General features: G+C 33.6%; 2 protein-coding genes and 1 pseudogene across 2 annotated transcripts; all 3 read right to left on the bottom strand.

Annotated features, from left to right (window-relative positions):
- Positions 1 to 36: 36 nt before the first annotated feature.
- LOC105796749 (50S ribosomal protein L28, chloroplastic) lies at positions 37 to 1,618 on the bottom strand. The gene is made up of 2 exons (XM_012626552.2): positions 1,347 to 1,618; positions 37 to 413 (listed from the first exon to the last, which is right to left on the bottom strand). The coding sequence occupies exons 1-2, from the start codon at positions 1,549 to 1,551 to the stop codon at positions 181 to 183; spliced, it is 438 nt and encodes a 145-aa protein (XP_012482006.1). The 5' UTR covers positions 1,552 to 1,618; the 3' UTR covers positions 37 to 180.
- Positions 1,619 to 2,815: 1,197 nt separating this feature from the next.
- Positions 2,816 to 5,322, bottom strand: LOC105796753 (multiple organellar RNA editing factor 2, chloroplastic). The gene is made up of 4 exons (XM_012626555.2): positions 4,819 to 5,322; positions 4,409 to 4,506; positions 4,255 to 4,320; positions 2,816 to 3,177 (listed from the first exon to the last, which is right to left on the bottom strand). The coding sequence occupies exons 1-4, from the start codon at positions 5,238 to 5,240 to the stop codon at positions 3,035 to 3,037; spliced, it is 729 nt and encodes a 242-aa protein (XP_012482009.1). The 5' UTR covers positions 5,241 to 5,322; the 3' UTR covers positions 2,816 to 3,034.
- A 1,354-nt stretch (positions 5,323 to 6,676) lies between these two features.
- Positions 6,677 to 9,252, bottom strand: LOC105796754 (cyanate hydratase-like; annotated as a pseudogene).
- Between the last annotated feature and the right edge of the window lie 918 nt (positions 9,253 to 10,170).

The following is a 10,170-nucleotide window of genomic DNA, read 5'->3' on the forward strand; positions in this document are numbered from 1 at the left end:
AATATCTGTATCCGTGTCAGACACATACGATACCCCTTTCGAATTCAGATAACATATCAAGCTAAAAAGAGTTACATAAATTAACCAAATGTTTTACCAAATAGTGTTGTTTTCTGGGGAAAATGGTTTCTGCAAAACTAAAACTGGAAATCTAAAAGATTTAGTACTTTTTTTCTTTGATCATTCCTTGCGAAGATCTATCCCAGCCTTCTTAGCAACAGCATCCAATCCGTTCTTCTCAATGGTCTTCAACGCCTTGGTCGATAAACGCAATTTTACATAGCGTTTACCGGCTTCCCACCAAACCTTCTTGTATTGGAGGTTGACAAACTGTAATTTCTTTGTCTTGTGATTTGAGAACGAAACTTTGTTGGCTTTGTTCGCTTTCTTGCCGGTGAAAGGGCATATCCTACCTGAAAAAAAGATCAATAGAGATCATTGAACCACCATTCATTTTCAGCCTAGCAAATCGAATTTCACCTTCATGCTATCTCTAGTTCTATATCCAACCTAGAAATCCACGACTCCAATAGCCATAAGTTTTCTGTTCGGTCTTGAACACTTAACCTGCTTTACCCGGCTCTTCATTTGCTCTAAAGTATCTATATTTGACACTCGTATTCAACACATGCTCGAGTAATGTTGGAGTATATTTGTATTGAACATGTACTTCTATCCGTGACGCCCTCTCTAATTCCGATAACATAGCACTTAACAAATCACTAACATCAATGCTAACAGCTCATCCAACCAAATTCATCAAAAATCCAACAAAAAAGCTAAGTTCTCCACTAAACCCAAAGGGTCAATACATTAAGCAAATCAGACAAAAAACACATTGATTTTAACTTTCATAAACTCTAATTTATAACCAATTCCAGCTTAGAATTAGCATGCTAGGCAAGGAAAGGAAGTTGCCACTACAAGTTCTTAAAAACAATGTCACACTCAAACAATTCAAAGATTATAACTCGGTCATATCCGCCAATGCATGTCTAAGTACGAGCTGGACATAGATATCAAACACAAAGACTTGGAGAAAATTGAATAATTCAATCAATATAGCTCCATATGCTTGTTCAAAAGGCAACTCTAAGCCTCAAACCAATCAAGCTCACATTGTTCATTTAAACTTTTGCATTAAAATCAACAAACCCAGAAAACAATTGTCACTACCAAATTCCCCAAAGCACCCCGCTTAGAATTACAAAATCGTTAACTTCAACACCAGCATGAAATTTCACATAATTGAACAAAAAAGAAAATGCAAAATTGAAACAAACCCAGAAAGTTTTAATCACAAAGAACATATGACTAAGAAAACAGAAAGAGATGAAGGTATTTACGAGCAACAGGCAGGAGAGCAGGAGTGAAAGGGGAAGATATGGGTTTTAAAGGCGCCACCACGACAGGGAGGTTGCAAGAGATTTTGATGCCGCTGAGTTGGGAAGTAACGAAACCAAGAAATGGTGAAGATGGGTTCGTCTTTAGAGGCTCTGTTTTGTTGAACCGAAGAACTGAACTACTTCCCACAGTAGCCAACGTCGCCATTGGTTGCCTTCTCTGGTTTTTCACTTCTTTTTATTTATCTGTTTTGATTTTTGTGAAGGAAAAAAGAAGAAAAATATTGTTTGGATAATGACTTTGTTCATTTTTCTATTCATTTGGGCCTGGGCCGTATTTCTATAAGGAGATATCAAATATTTGAATTTTTTAATATTTAAATTTAATAAATCAAGTTTATTTTACAAAATTTCCAAATCCATTATTCGAAAAATAAAGCAATCTAGCTAATTAGTTATGTTGTCGGTATAATTAATATGTTTTTTTACAACTGCACAAACACGGATGTTCCCGTGAACATCCGACCAATATGTCATAATTTGGAGTTTTAATTATATTTTTCTATTGAGCTTAACTCTAGTTCGATTTTGTGAAAGTAATTAATTAATATGAATTTAAGTATTACAAATTCGAAAGTTAATATCTTTAGGGATGTTTGGTTCATATGATATAAAATTACCTCTAATAATAAAATTATCCGAATATAAATTACTTAAGCCATTATATAAGATTAACTCTGATAATAAAATTACCGAATGTAATATTGTTTAGTATATTGTAGGATATGTTACAATTTTATAACCAAGATTACCTACTATATTATCAAGTACCATTTTATTCTTTACTATAAGAGTTTAAGCTTATAATATTTTATTTTATTAAAAATTTCTATAGTAAAATAATTCCACATCTCATTTTTATTTAAATAAATAAAGCAAGTAATGAAGTGCCAAGATTCTCGTCAATCAAAGTTACTATGCATTTTTATTTTGTTATGGCTTAAAGATAAATTTAATTAAAATTATAAAATGTAATATAACAAAAATTAATTTTTAATGTTAATTGAAGATTATATCAAAGAAATAAAATTTTAATTTATTATTTCATTTTGAAGTGATTATAATTGAGATAATTATATATATATAAAAAAAAAAACCATCACATTAAAAATGAAACTCTTAACCATTGGAAGTGAAAGATTATGGGCCACAAATCCATATGAGATTTCGAAAAGAATTGCAGATGAAACATAATTACAAGAATCAACTAAGAGTGGGTTTGGATGGGCGATTGGATGCGGTGCGGTGTGTTTAGCTTACTTTTTGTCTCACGCTACAGTATCGTTACAGTATCTAATCTCACCGTCACCACTGTTTTTACACTAACAAACTCACCCTAAGTTATCAACAAATCAGCAAAATATTTTTAAATAAATGAGATATAAAAATTTAGATTCTAAGGAGAAGGAAAATAAACAAAAGGTAACATCATAAATAATCCTACATCAGTTTTATGCTGAAACTCAAGCAGACCACAAAACATTCAAGTTCAGATTCAGAACTACATTAAAAAACATCAACATAAGCTTTTCTTTTCCATGTCTTCTCTTCATAATAGTAATGCTCCCATATCTCAAGAAACACTTAAAAGGAGTTCTATACATCATTTTCTTTCTTTCTAATTATACTTTTCACCTCATGTTCTCTCTGCGACGAACATAACGAGTCCGATCGTTGTACCTTGGTCTGTCTTGGGCCCTTTGCGGTTGTGGTTCCACCCTCCTTTGTCTTTCTGGTGATCGTTGAACAATCTCCCCATTAACAAACAATTCAGCTGCAAAATAATAATTGCAATTGTCAAATATCAAATATTATTCGTCTATGATGAGATTATAGAATATGCAAAGGCAATTTTTTTATGTATCTTCTCCGATAACTCTGTAACTCCGTAAATAAGAAGCACAAAACAAGAGTACCGAGAGGACTTTGATGTGAGTCCATTAGCAGGCCAACTCAAGGCTAGTAACTTAGCAAAGATGGACTGAGGAAATGGGTTTACAAGCATTAGAATATAGACAATTTCTGTTTTTAAATTCCCAATGAACAATATTGGCTTCCATTGACATAACATGCAGTTATCGACATAAATAAAGGATAAGATAATTAAGATAAATGCTCGGTTATTGTTTCAAAAGAAGATGCCATAAGCTATGTGCAAAAACAAAATAATGTATCATCTCTATGAATCCAAACTCCATGTAGGATGAGATCAGAAAGTCATGAAAGATGCATTCAATTTAAGTCCATTAGCATTCAAAACTAAACATTGTCTATAAGACGTTTTAGCTTTGCCAAGATGGACTAAATGCATAGCTAAAATACTCAAACAAGAACTTGGTCCCTTTTGATGGTGCAAACCATATGGTATAATGTCTTCTCCAATCCTCCCTACTGGTTGACTCCATGTTGTAAAAATGGAAGCACAAAGTAGTGAGAGAGACATTTGATTTAAGTCCATTAGCATTCAAAACTAAACATTGCCTATAAGGCTTTTTAGCTTTGCCAAGATGGACTAGTACATAGCATTCCCTATTATGCTCATGTAAGTCATTCTAAACATCAGCATGCAAATTACCTTGTAGAGGTCGGTTAAAACAAATATAACATTTCAATGAGTCTCATATGAACTGATAGGCGATTAAAAACTTGAAAGAAAAAATATAAACAATAAAAAGAAAGTATACGAACACAATCACATAACCAAAACAAGAAGAAAAACGAGCAGTTTAATGACAGTTAACTACGCATACATTGTAACGGAAGCACATCTCCACGGTTAAATTAGCATTTTATGCAAATACTAGCAAAAGTTTTTGCAGAACTATATCAGACAAAGAGGCTAACAGCTTACCACCATAGTCCTTGTACTCGGGATCGACATAAGAATCTGGGAGCACAAAGAGAACACCAGGCAATCCTGTTAACAAGAAAACAACAAAATTTATAAGTTAGAGTAAACGCGGAATGAGACAATCCATCAACTTAAAGGGAGCTAAAAGCAATACCTTCTAGCTTATTTGAGGTCTCCTCGTCGATCTCGCATCCGAATCCAAAGTACCTCTCACACGAAACGTTGTAGATCTTCTTCTTGGCTTCTTCCTCACTAACATTGAAACATTATCAAATAAAAAATAAATATCAAACAGGACGGTCTTAAAATCCAAACTAAGTCTTAATAATGTAAGCAACAGAAGAACTCTCTAAATCCTGAAATGAAATGTACCATAAGCAATCTTAATAAAGAATCAATTCTTGTGAAAAACAAAGGTAAACCCAGAAAAATAGGTAAGAAAAAAAACCCAAGATATTATCTTCCTTTTCAAAATTAAACCAATTTTTCCCTTCCCATTTTCCCAGACTTTCTCAGCATCCAAACACCCAAAAGAGCCCACGAAAAGAATAATAAAAAAAATACCTGCCGACGACTTTAGCAAGGGTTTTGATATAGCAATCGATCATTTCCTGCTTAGTAGCTCCTTCTCCACCGGGCTTATCCATAACGATAAGCCAATGCTCATAATCACAACCCGGAAACAGCGGGGCCATTTCAGTCGGCGGCCGGTCGCTGAAGTTCGACCCCGAGTTGAGCGGAGAGTAGGCGGAGTTCCCGGAGCGGTTGACGCGGCAACGGATGGAAGTGAAGCGCGTGGGAACGAGAGGGAGACATCGGACGGCGTGGGAAAGAGGGGTAAGAGGGCGGCGGGAGAAGCGGAGGGAAGGGATGGGAGGAGGATGGGTGATGGATTTGGAGGAAAGGAGGCGCTTTGGGAGGATAAAGGAGAGAGTAAGGTGGCGCGTGAGGGTGGATGTGGCGGCACGTGTAAGGGTTTGTGCCATGGTGAGAGAGAGATTGAATTTGATAAGAGTCGAGAGTGTACGAGAGGATAAGCTGGGAGAGGGTTTTTGGGAGTGAGAGGGTTTTTTCAACTGCTACTATTTATGTATCTCCTCTCTCTCTTTGGGCTTTCAATTGGGCCCAATTGCTTGAAAACTTTTGTTAGTTCGATTTGTGAGCTGGGGCTAATATTTAGTAAATACATAATTATTTATTTGTAAAAATTTACAATTTATTCAAAAATTTTATATTTTTTACATTTTGAATTTAATTTTCATATGAATTTAGTCTTTTAATTCTTGAATTTAAAAATTGAAATAATATTTTGTATAATATCAGTAAAGTTTTTAGACTCCATAAGAAGTGTCAAAGTACCGACAAATATTTTACAGAAGTATAGTAAATTTTTTTTTTTAAAAAGCCATGTACCAATACTAACCTTAATATTTAGATCACGTTAAAATTTTTTTGTTAAATTTCTTGGTAATTTTAAAATAAAAAAATTCACTTGATATCCCTAAAATAAAAAAATAACATTTAACTAAACCGGATCATGGGTCGAGTCACCCGGCCCACCTAAAAAGTTGAAGAGTTTAGGTAAAAATATATGCTCAAAAAATGGGCTTGGGCAAAAAATAAAGCCTATTTTCTAAATTGGCCGAGCCTCAAGTAAGTTTTTTTGGACCGAGCCTGGCCCGAGCCCAAATTTGCAAAAAAAAAAAGATTTGTGTTTTGCCGCTCTTTCTACTATTTTACTGTTGTGTTTTGTGTTTTGCTGCTCTTTCTTCTATTTTACTGTTGTTGTTTTGCTACTATTTCGCTATTATATTGTTACTATTTCATTGTTGTTTGGATATTATATAATTAGTTTTATTATTAATTTTGTTATTATTTTAGAGGCATTTGTTTCTTAAGTTACACATGTTTCAGTGTTATTTAAATATAAATATATTTTTTAATTTATTTTGTATTTGTTGGGAAATATTTATTTTAATGTTTTTAGCATATTTGATGTATTATATTTTTTTAATTTTTTATATAAAAATAATATTATAAAAAATTAATACGGGCGGGCCGGACTAGCCTTGAGTTTTAGCATTTTTATTTGGACTGAACTTGGGCAAAATTTTAAGCTCATTTTTCATGCTTGGGCCTAGAAAATAGGTCTAAAATTCTATTGAGGCCCGGCCCATAATTTCCTCTAGTTGGAACGAACTTGAATTTAATAAAGAATTTTAACAGTGCTAACAATTCTTCAAATTAACATAATCATTTTAATTAGAATAAAGTATTTAGATTAACTAATCTCATTATAAAAATTGAGATATCAATTTATGTCAAAATTAAAGTATATAGATTAAATCTTAATTTGAGAAAAGTATAAGGATCAAATTGAAATTTAAACATTCCTATAAACTAAAAAAGTAGAAGGATTGGAATTAAAATTTACCCATTATGCTCTCATGTCAAAAAAAAAGTATGAACAGATGTTTATTGTGCAAGACCTTGGGATCTTCCTTCTATATATAGGAGTATAGATAAGCAGCTGTTTATTGTTTTAACTATTCGTTAGCTTCGATGTAGTCGTCGACTTTGAAGCCGCCATATGCTCCGATTTCTGCCATTAGAATCGAGATTTAAACGAGTGTTTCTCTGATGTATGTGTATTGCATACCAAAAAGAGATCAGCTGTGCTTCATTAATGAACTAAAGCAATCAAAGGTAACAAACCTGTTCAGTATAAGGCAAATGCTTCCCGTCAAACGTCGCGACAACGCGGTCTTCCCGATCGCCACCTTTAACTTTGTCGGCTGAGCGGTAAAAAACGGTAGCCGACATTCTAAGCAAATACAAACATGGATTAGTGAATGACTACATGAAAATCAAACTCAATTTGACACAAATTGTTCAAACTTTCCATGCTTGAAAGATGAAATGAAACTCAAACCATCGCTTCCAAGTGTACCTAATGTGAATAAGTTTAAACCAAAACCAATCCTACATCTTTTATCTTGAATCATTCATCGTTAAAAGTCCCTTGGGGAAACCTTAATTCATGCTATAAAAGTATGGCGTATCCTATTGTAGTCTAACCAAGCATCCTAATGCAAACACCAAAAGACCCAAAATTTTGAACTTAGGGTCTGTTTGATTGAAGGAATTGATTTTCCGGAAAATCATTTCCAACTTTTCCAGCGTTTGATTGGCAGAAAACATTTTCCATTTGGAAAATGAACTCCAAAACAAGGGAAAATGGGTTACATTTTAGGGAAAATGTCTTACCCTTTCAATTTCTGTAAGACATTTTCCGTGCTCTCCTCTCTATCGCCTCCTTCATTCCTTCCTTCATTTCCGGTAGAAAATTGCTTTTGTTTATCGATTTTCCAAGAATTTGTTTTTTAATTATTCAATACTTGTTTTTAACACAATTACAAATAATTTATTTGATATTAATTTTTTCAATTTATAACGATTAATATTGTAGCTTAATAATTGAGTATTATTATAAATAAATCATTGCAATATATGTAAAAATAATTTAAAATATAAAATTTATTAATATATATCAATATATGTAAAAACAATTTTTTGGAAAATATTTCAGAAATCGCCAAACAATGAAAATATTTTACATGATTCAATCAAACACCAAAAATATTTTCCAGTAAATCATTTTACAGAAAAGTAAAACATTTTCCCGAAATCATTTTACGGAAAATATTTTACTGGCAATCAAACAGACCCTTAATGTTCATTCAGGAAATTAAGCAAACATGTAGAGTTCATTTTATTTCTGGGTTGAAATTCATTTACATGAACCAAATGCTAACTATTTCTCCTACTTCCTAATTAGCTCAAACACGAACAACCAAAATATAATGAAGGGTTAATTGCGTCAACTATAGTCTAGATTGTAAATTAGTCCCTAAACTTCAAAACTTTCTAATTATGTCCTTAAAAAAATCAATATTGTATTAATTAAGTTCTTACCTTGGTCTAATTGTTAACTTATATAGTATCATTAACATTTAGTACTTTTAAAGTTTGAGATCAATTAAGAATCCAATCTGGGAATGTGTGGTGCAGTTAACTAACCCTATAATGAATTACAAATAAAATGGGCAAAAGGAACCCCCTAAAAAGCTTACATGCCATTACCAAATTCTTCATTGGTAATCTCTTTTATGTTCTCACCATAATGCATAACTGCCTCATCCAACCTGAAACAAAAAATGGGTATTAAAAACGGATCCTCATACATACATACATACATACATGAAATAAGTAAAAAGGAGGAGGACCTGTAAAGAGTTGGTTCATGGATAAGGTTAGGATGTTAGGATGGGAATGGGGATTTCATCATCTCACGGAGAAGCTCGCGTAGAAAGGGTTTGAGGGTTGAGCTGAGCCTGGCGTTTAAGGAGCTGAGCTACATACACATTGGTTAACCCAGTTTCTTCCGCCATTTGGAACATGAAAGCAAGGCGGAGTTGGGTGCTCATACTCTGACGCAGTATGATGTTAGTCTCCTTTCGAAGTAAATCGCATCCCAATTCAACGGCTTCAAATTTTTCGCCTACTTGTCTTGATCTCCCTTTGTTCCCTACTTGTTTCTTCCATGTCTCATCGTAGCCTTTTCATATGCTTCCGAAGGTTTTCGAAGAAATGAGTAGAGTTTATTAACATGGAATTTCGGCAGAGAAAGTCCAAAAACCTTCGAAAACGCATGAAAAGGCTACGATCAGATATGGAAGAAATAAGTAAGGAACAAAGGAAGATCAAAGAAGGGCAAAGACAAGTAGGAGAAAATTTTGAAGCTGTTAAATTGGAATGCGACTTACTTCGAAAGGAGACTAACATCATAATGCGTCAGACTATGAGCAGAGCACCAGACTCCGCCTTGCTTTCATCTTCCAAATCTTGAAAGCAAGAGAAAACCATGACCTCGACCAGGCTGCCAAACTCCCTTCCGTTCTCCCCGGTTGGTTTGCGCGCATAGCTGTTAATTTTATTATTTTTTCTTTTGGGTTTAATGCCATATTTTGCAATTAAAATTTTATAAATTGGTACTTAAATTTTTAAAAAGTCAGATTTTAATACCTGAACTTTAATGCTGATTGGTCAGGGTGTTAGTATTTCATCTGTCAGGACACGTGGGCCGTGGTCCAATTGTAGATGCCATGTGTTTGTCAAAAAATAAATAAATGATCACGTTAAGGGACTTTAAAATAATTATACCAATATATTTTAAAAGCATTAAAAAAATCAAACTTTTGACATTTCTACTAATTTCTTGCAAAAATTTTATTTTATTAATTTTCAGAATTAATTTGCTTTTTCTTTCTCTTTTATTCGTCTTCTTCTTCCTTTCTCAACCATCGTCGCCGCCATGACCAGCCTCCTTTCCGGCTCGAAAGTGATACCAGAGTGTTGTTCTCAGTCTCCTCTTTTGATATCTCTGATTATATTTCTCAGAAAACTTCCCAAAAGCTACAAAAATGCCTCTAAATTTTCGCACTTCTCTGACCCCGATCTAAAGATCCAACCGTCGAACCATTGTGTAAGTTTGACAATTCCTTATTCTAGGTATGGCGAACTTCTTCACCGCTCGGATTTCTGAAATGGTTCCTAGAAATCTATGATTTCTCAAATGGGTTTTTATTTGAACTTTTGATATTCTCTTTTTCTTTTTTCTGATTTTCTCCTTTGCTTTATTCATCTCCGTATAATTTCGATCCTCATCTTCTCTTTTCTCAACCTTATATTTGGTTGAAAATATAAACAGTAACCGATAGAAATTGGTCTATTATATTTCTGAGTTTTCATTGGGTAACTTCCCTATTACACAACACTGCAACAATATTTCTCACCACTACCATCCTTTACTTTCGATAATAGACCAACCACCATTTGTCACTCCATGCTATGGGA

This window comes from Gossypium raimondii, chromosome 3 (assembly GCF_025698545.1).
Source record: "Gossypium raimondii isolate GPD5lz chromosome 3, ASM2569854v1, whole genome shotgun sequence".
Lineage (NCBI taxonomy): Eukaryota > Viridiplantae > Streptophyta > Magnoliopsida > Malvales > Malvaceae > Gossypium > Gossypium raimondii.

Excerpts from the sequence above, each read along its gene's own strand:
- LOC105796753 (XM_012626555.2), bottom strand. The coding sequence starts at position 5,240 with ATGGCACAAACCCTTACACGTGCCGCCACATCCACCCTCACGCGCCAC. Across the intron at positions 4,507-4,818 it reads CTTGCTAAAGTCGTCGGCAG|TGAGGAAGAAGCCAAGAAGA; the intron begins GTATTTTTTTTA and ends TTTCAATGTTAG. Across the intron at positions 4,321-4,408 it reads GACCTCAAATAAGCTAGAAG|GATTGCCTGGTGTTCTCTTT; the intron begins GTATTGCTTTTA and ends TCTTGTTAACAG.
- LOC105796749 (XM_012626552.2), bottom strand. The coding sequence starts at position 1,551 with ATGGCGACGTTGGCTACTGTGGGAAGTAGTTCAGTTCTTCGGTTCAAC. Across the intron at positions 414-1,346 it reads TGCTCTCCTGCCTGTTGCTC|GTAGGATATGCCCTTTCACC; the intron begins GTAAATACCTTC and ends TCTTTTTTTCAG.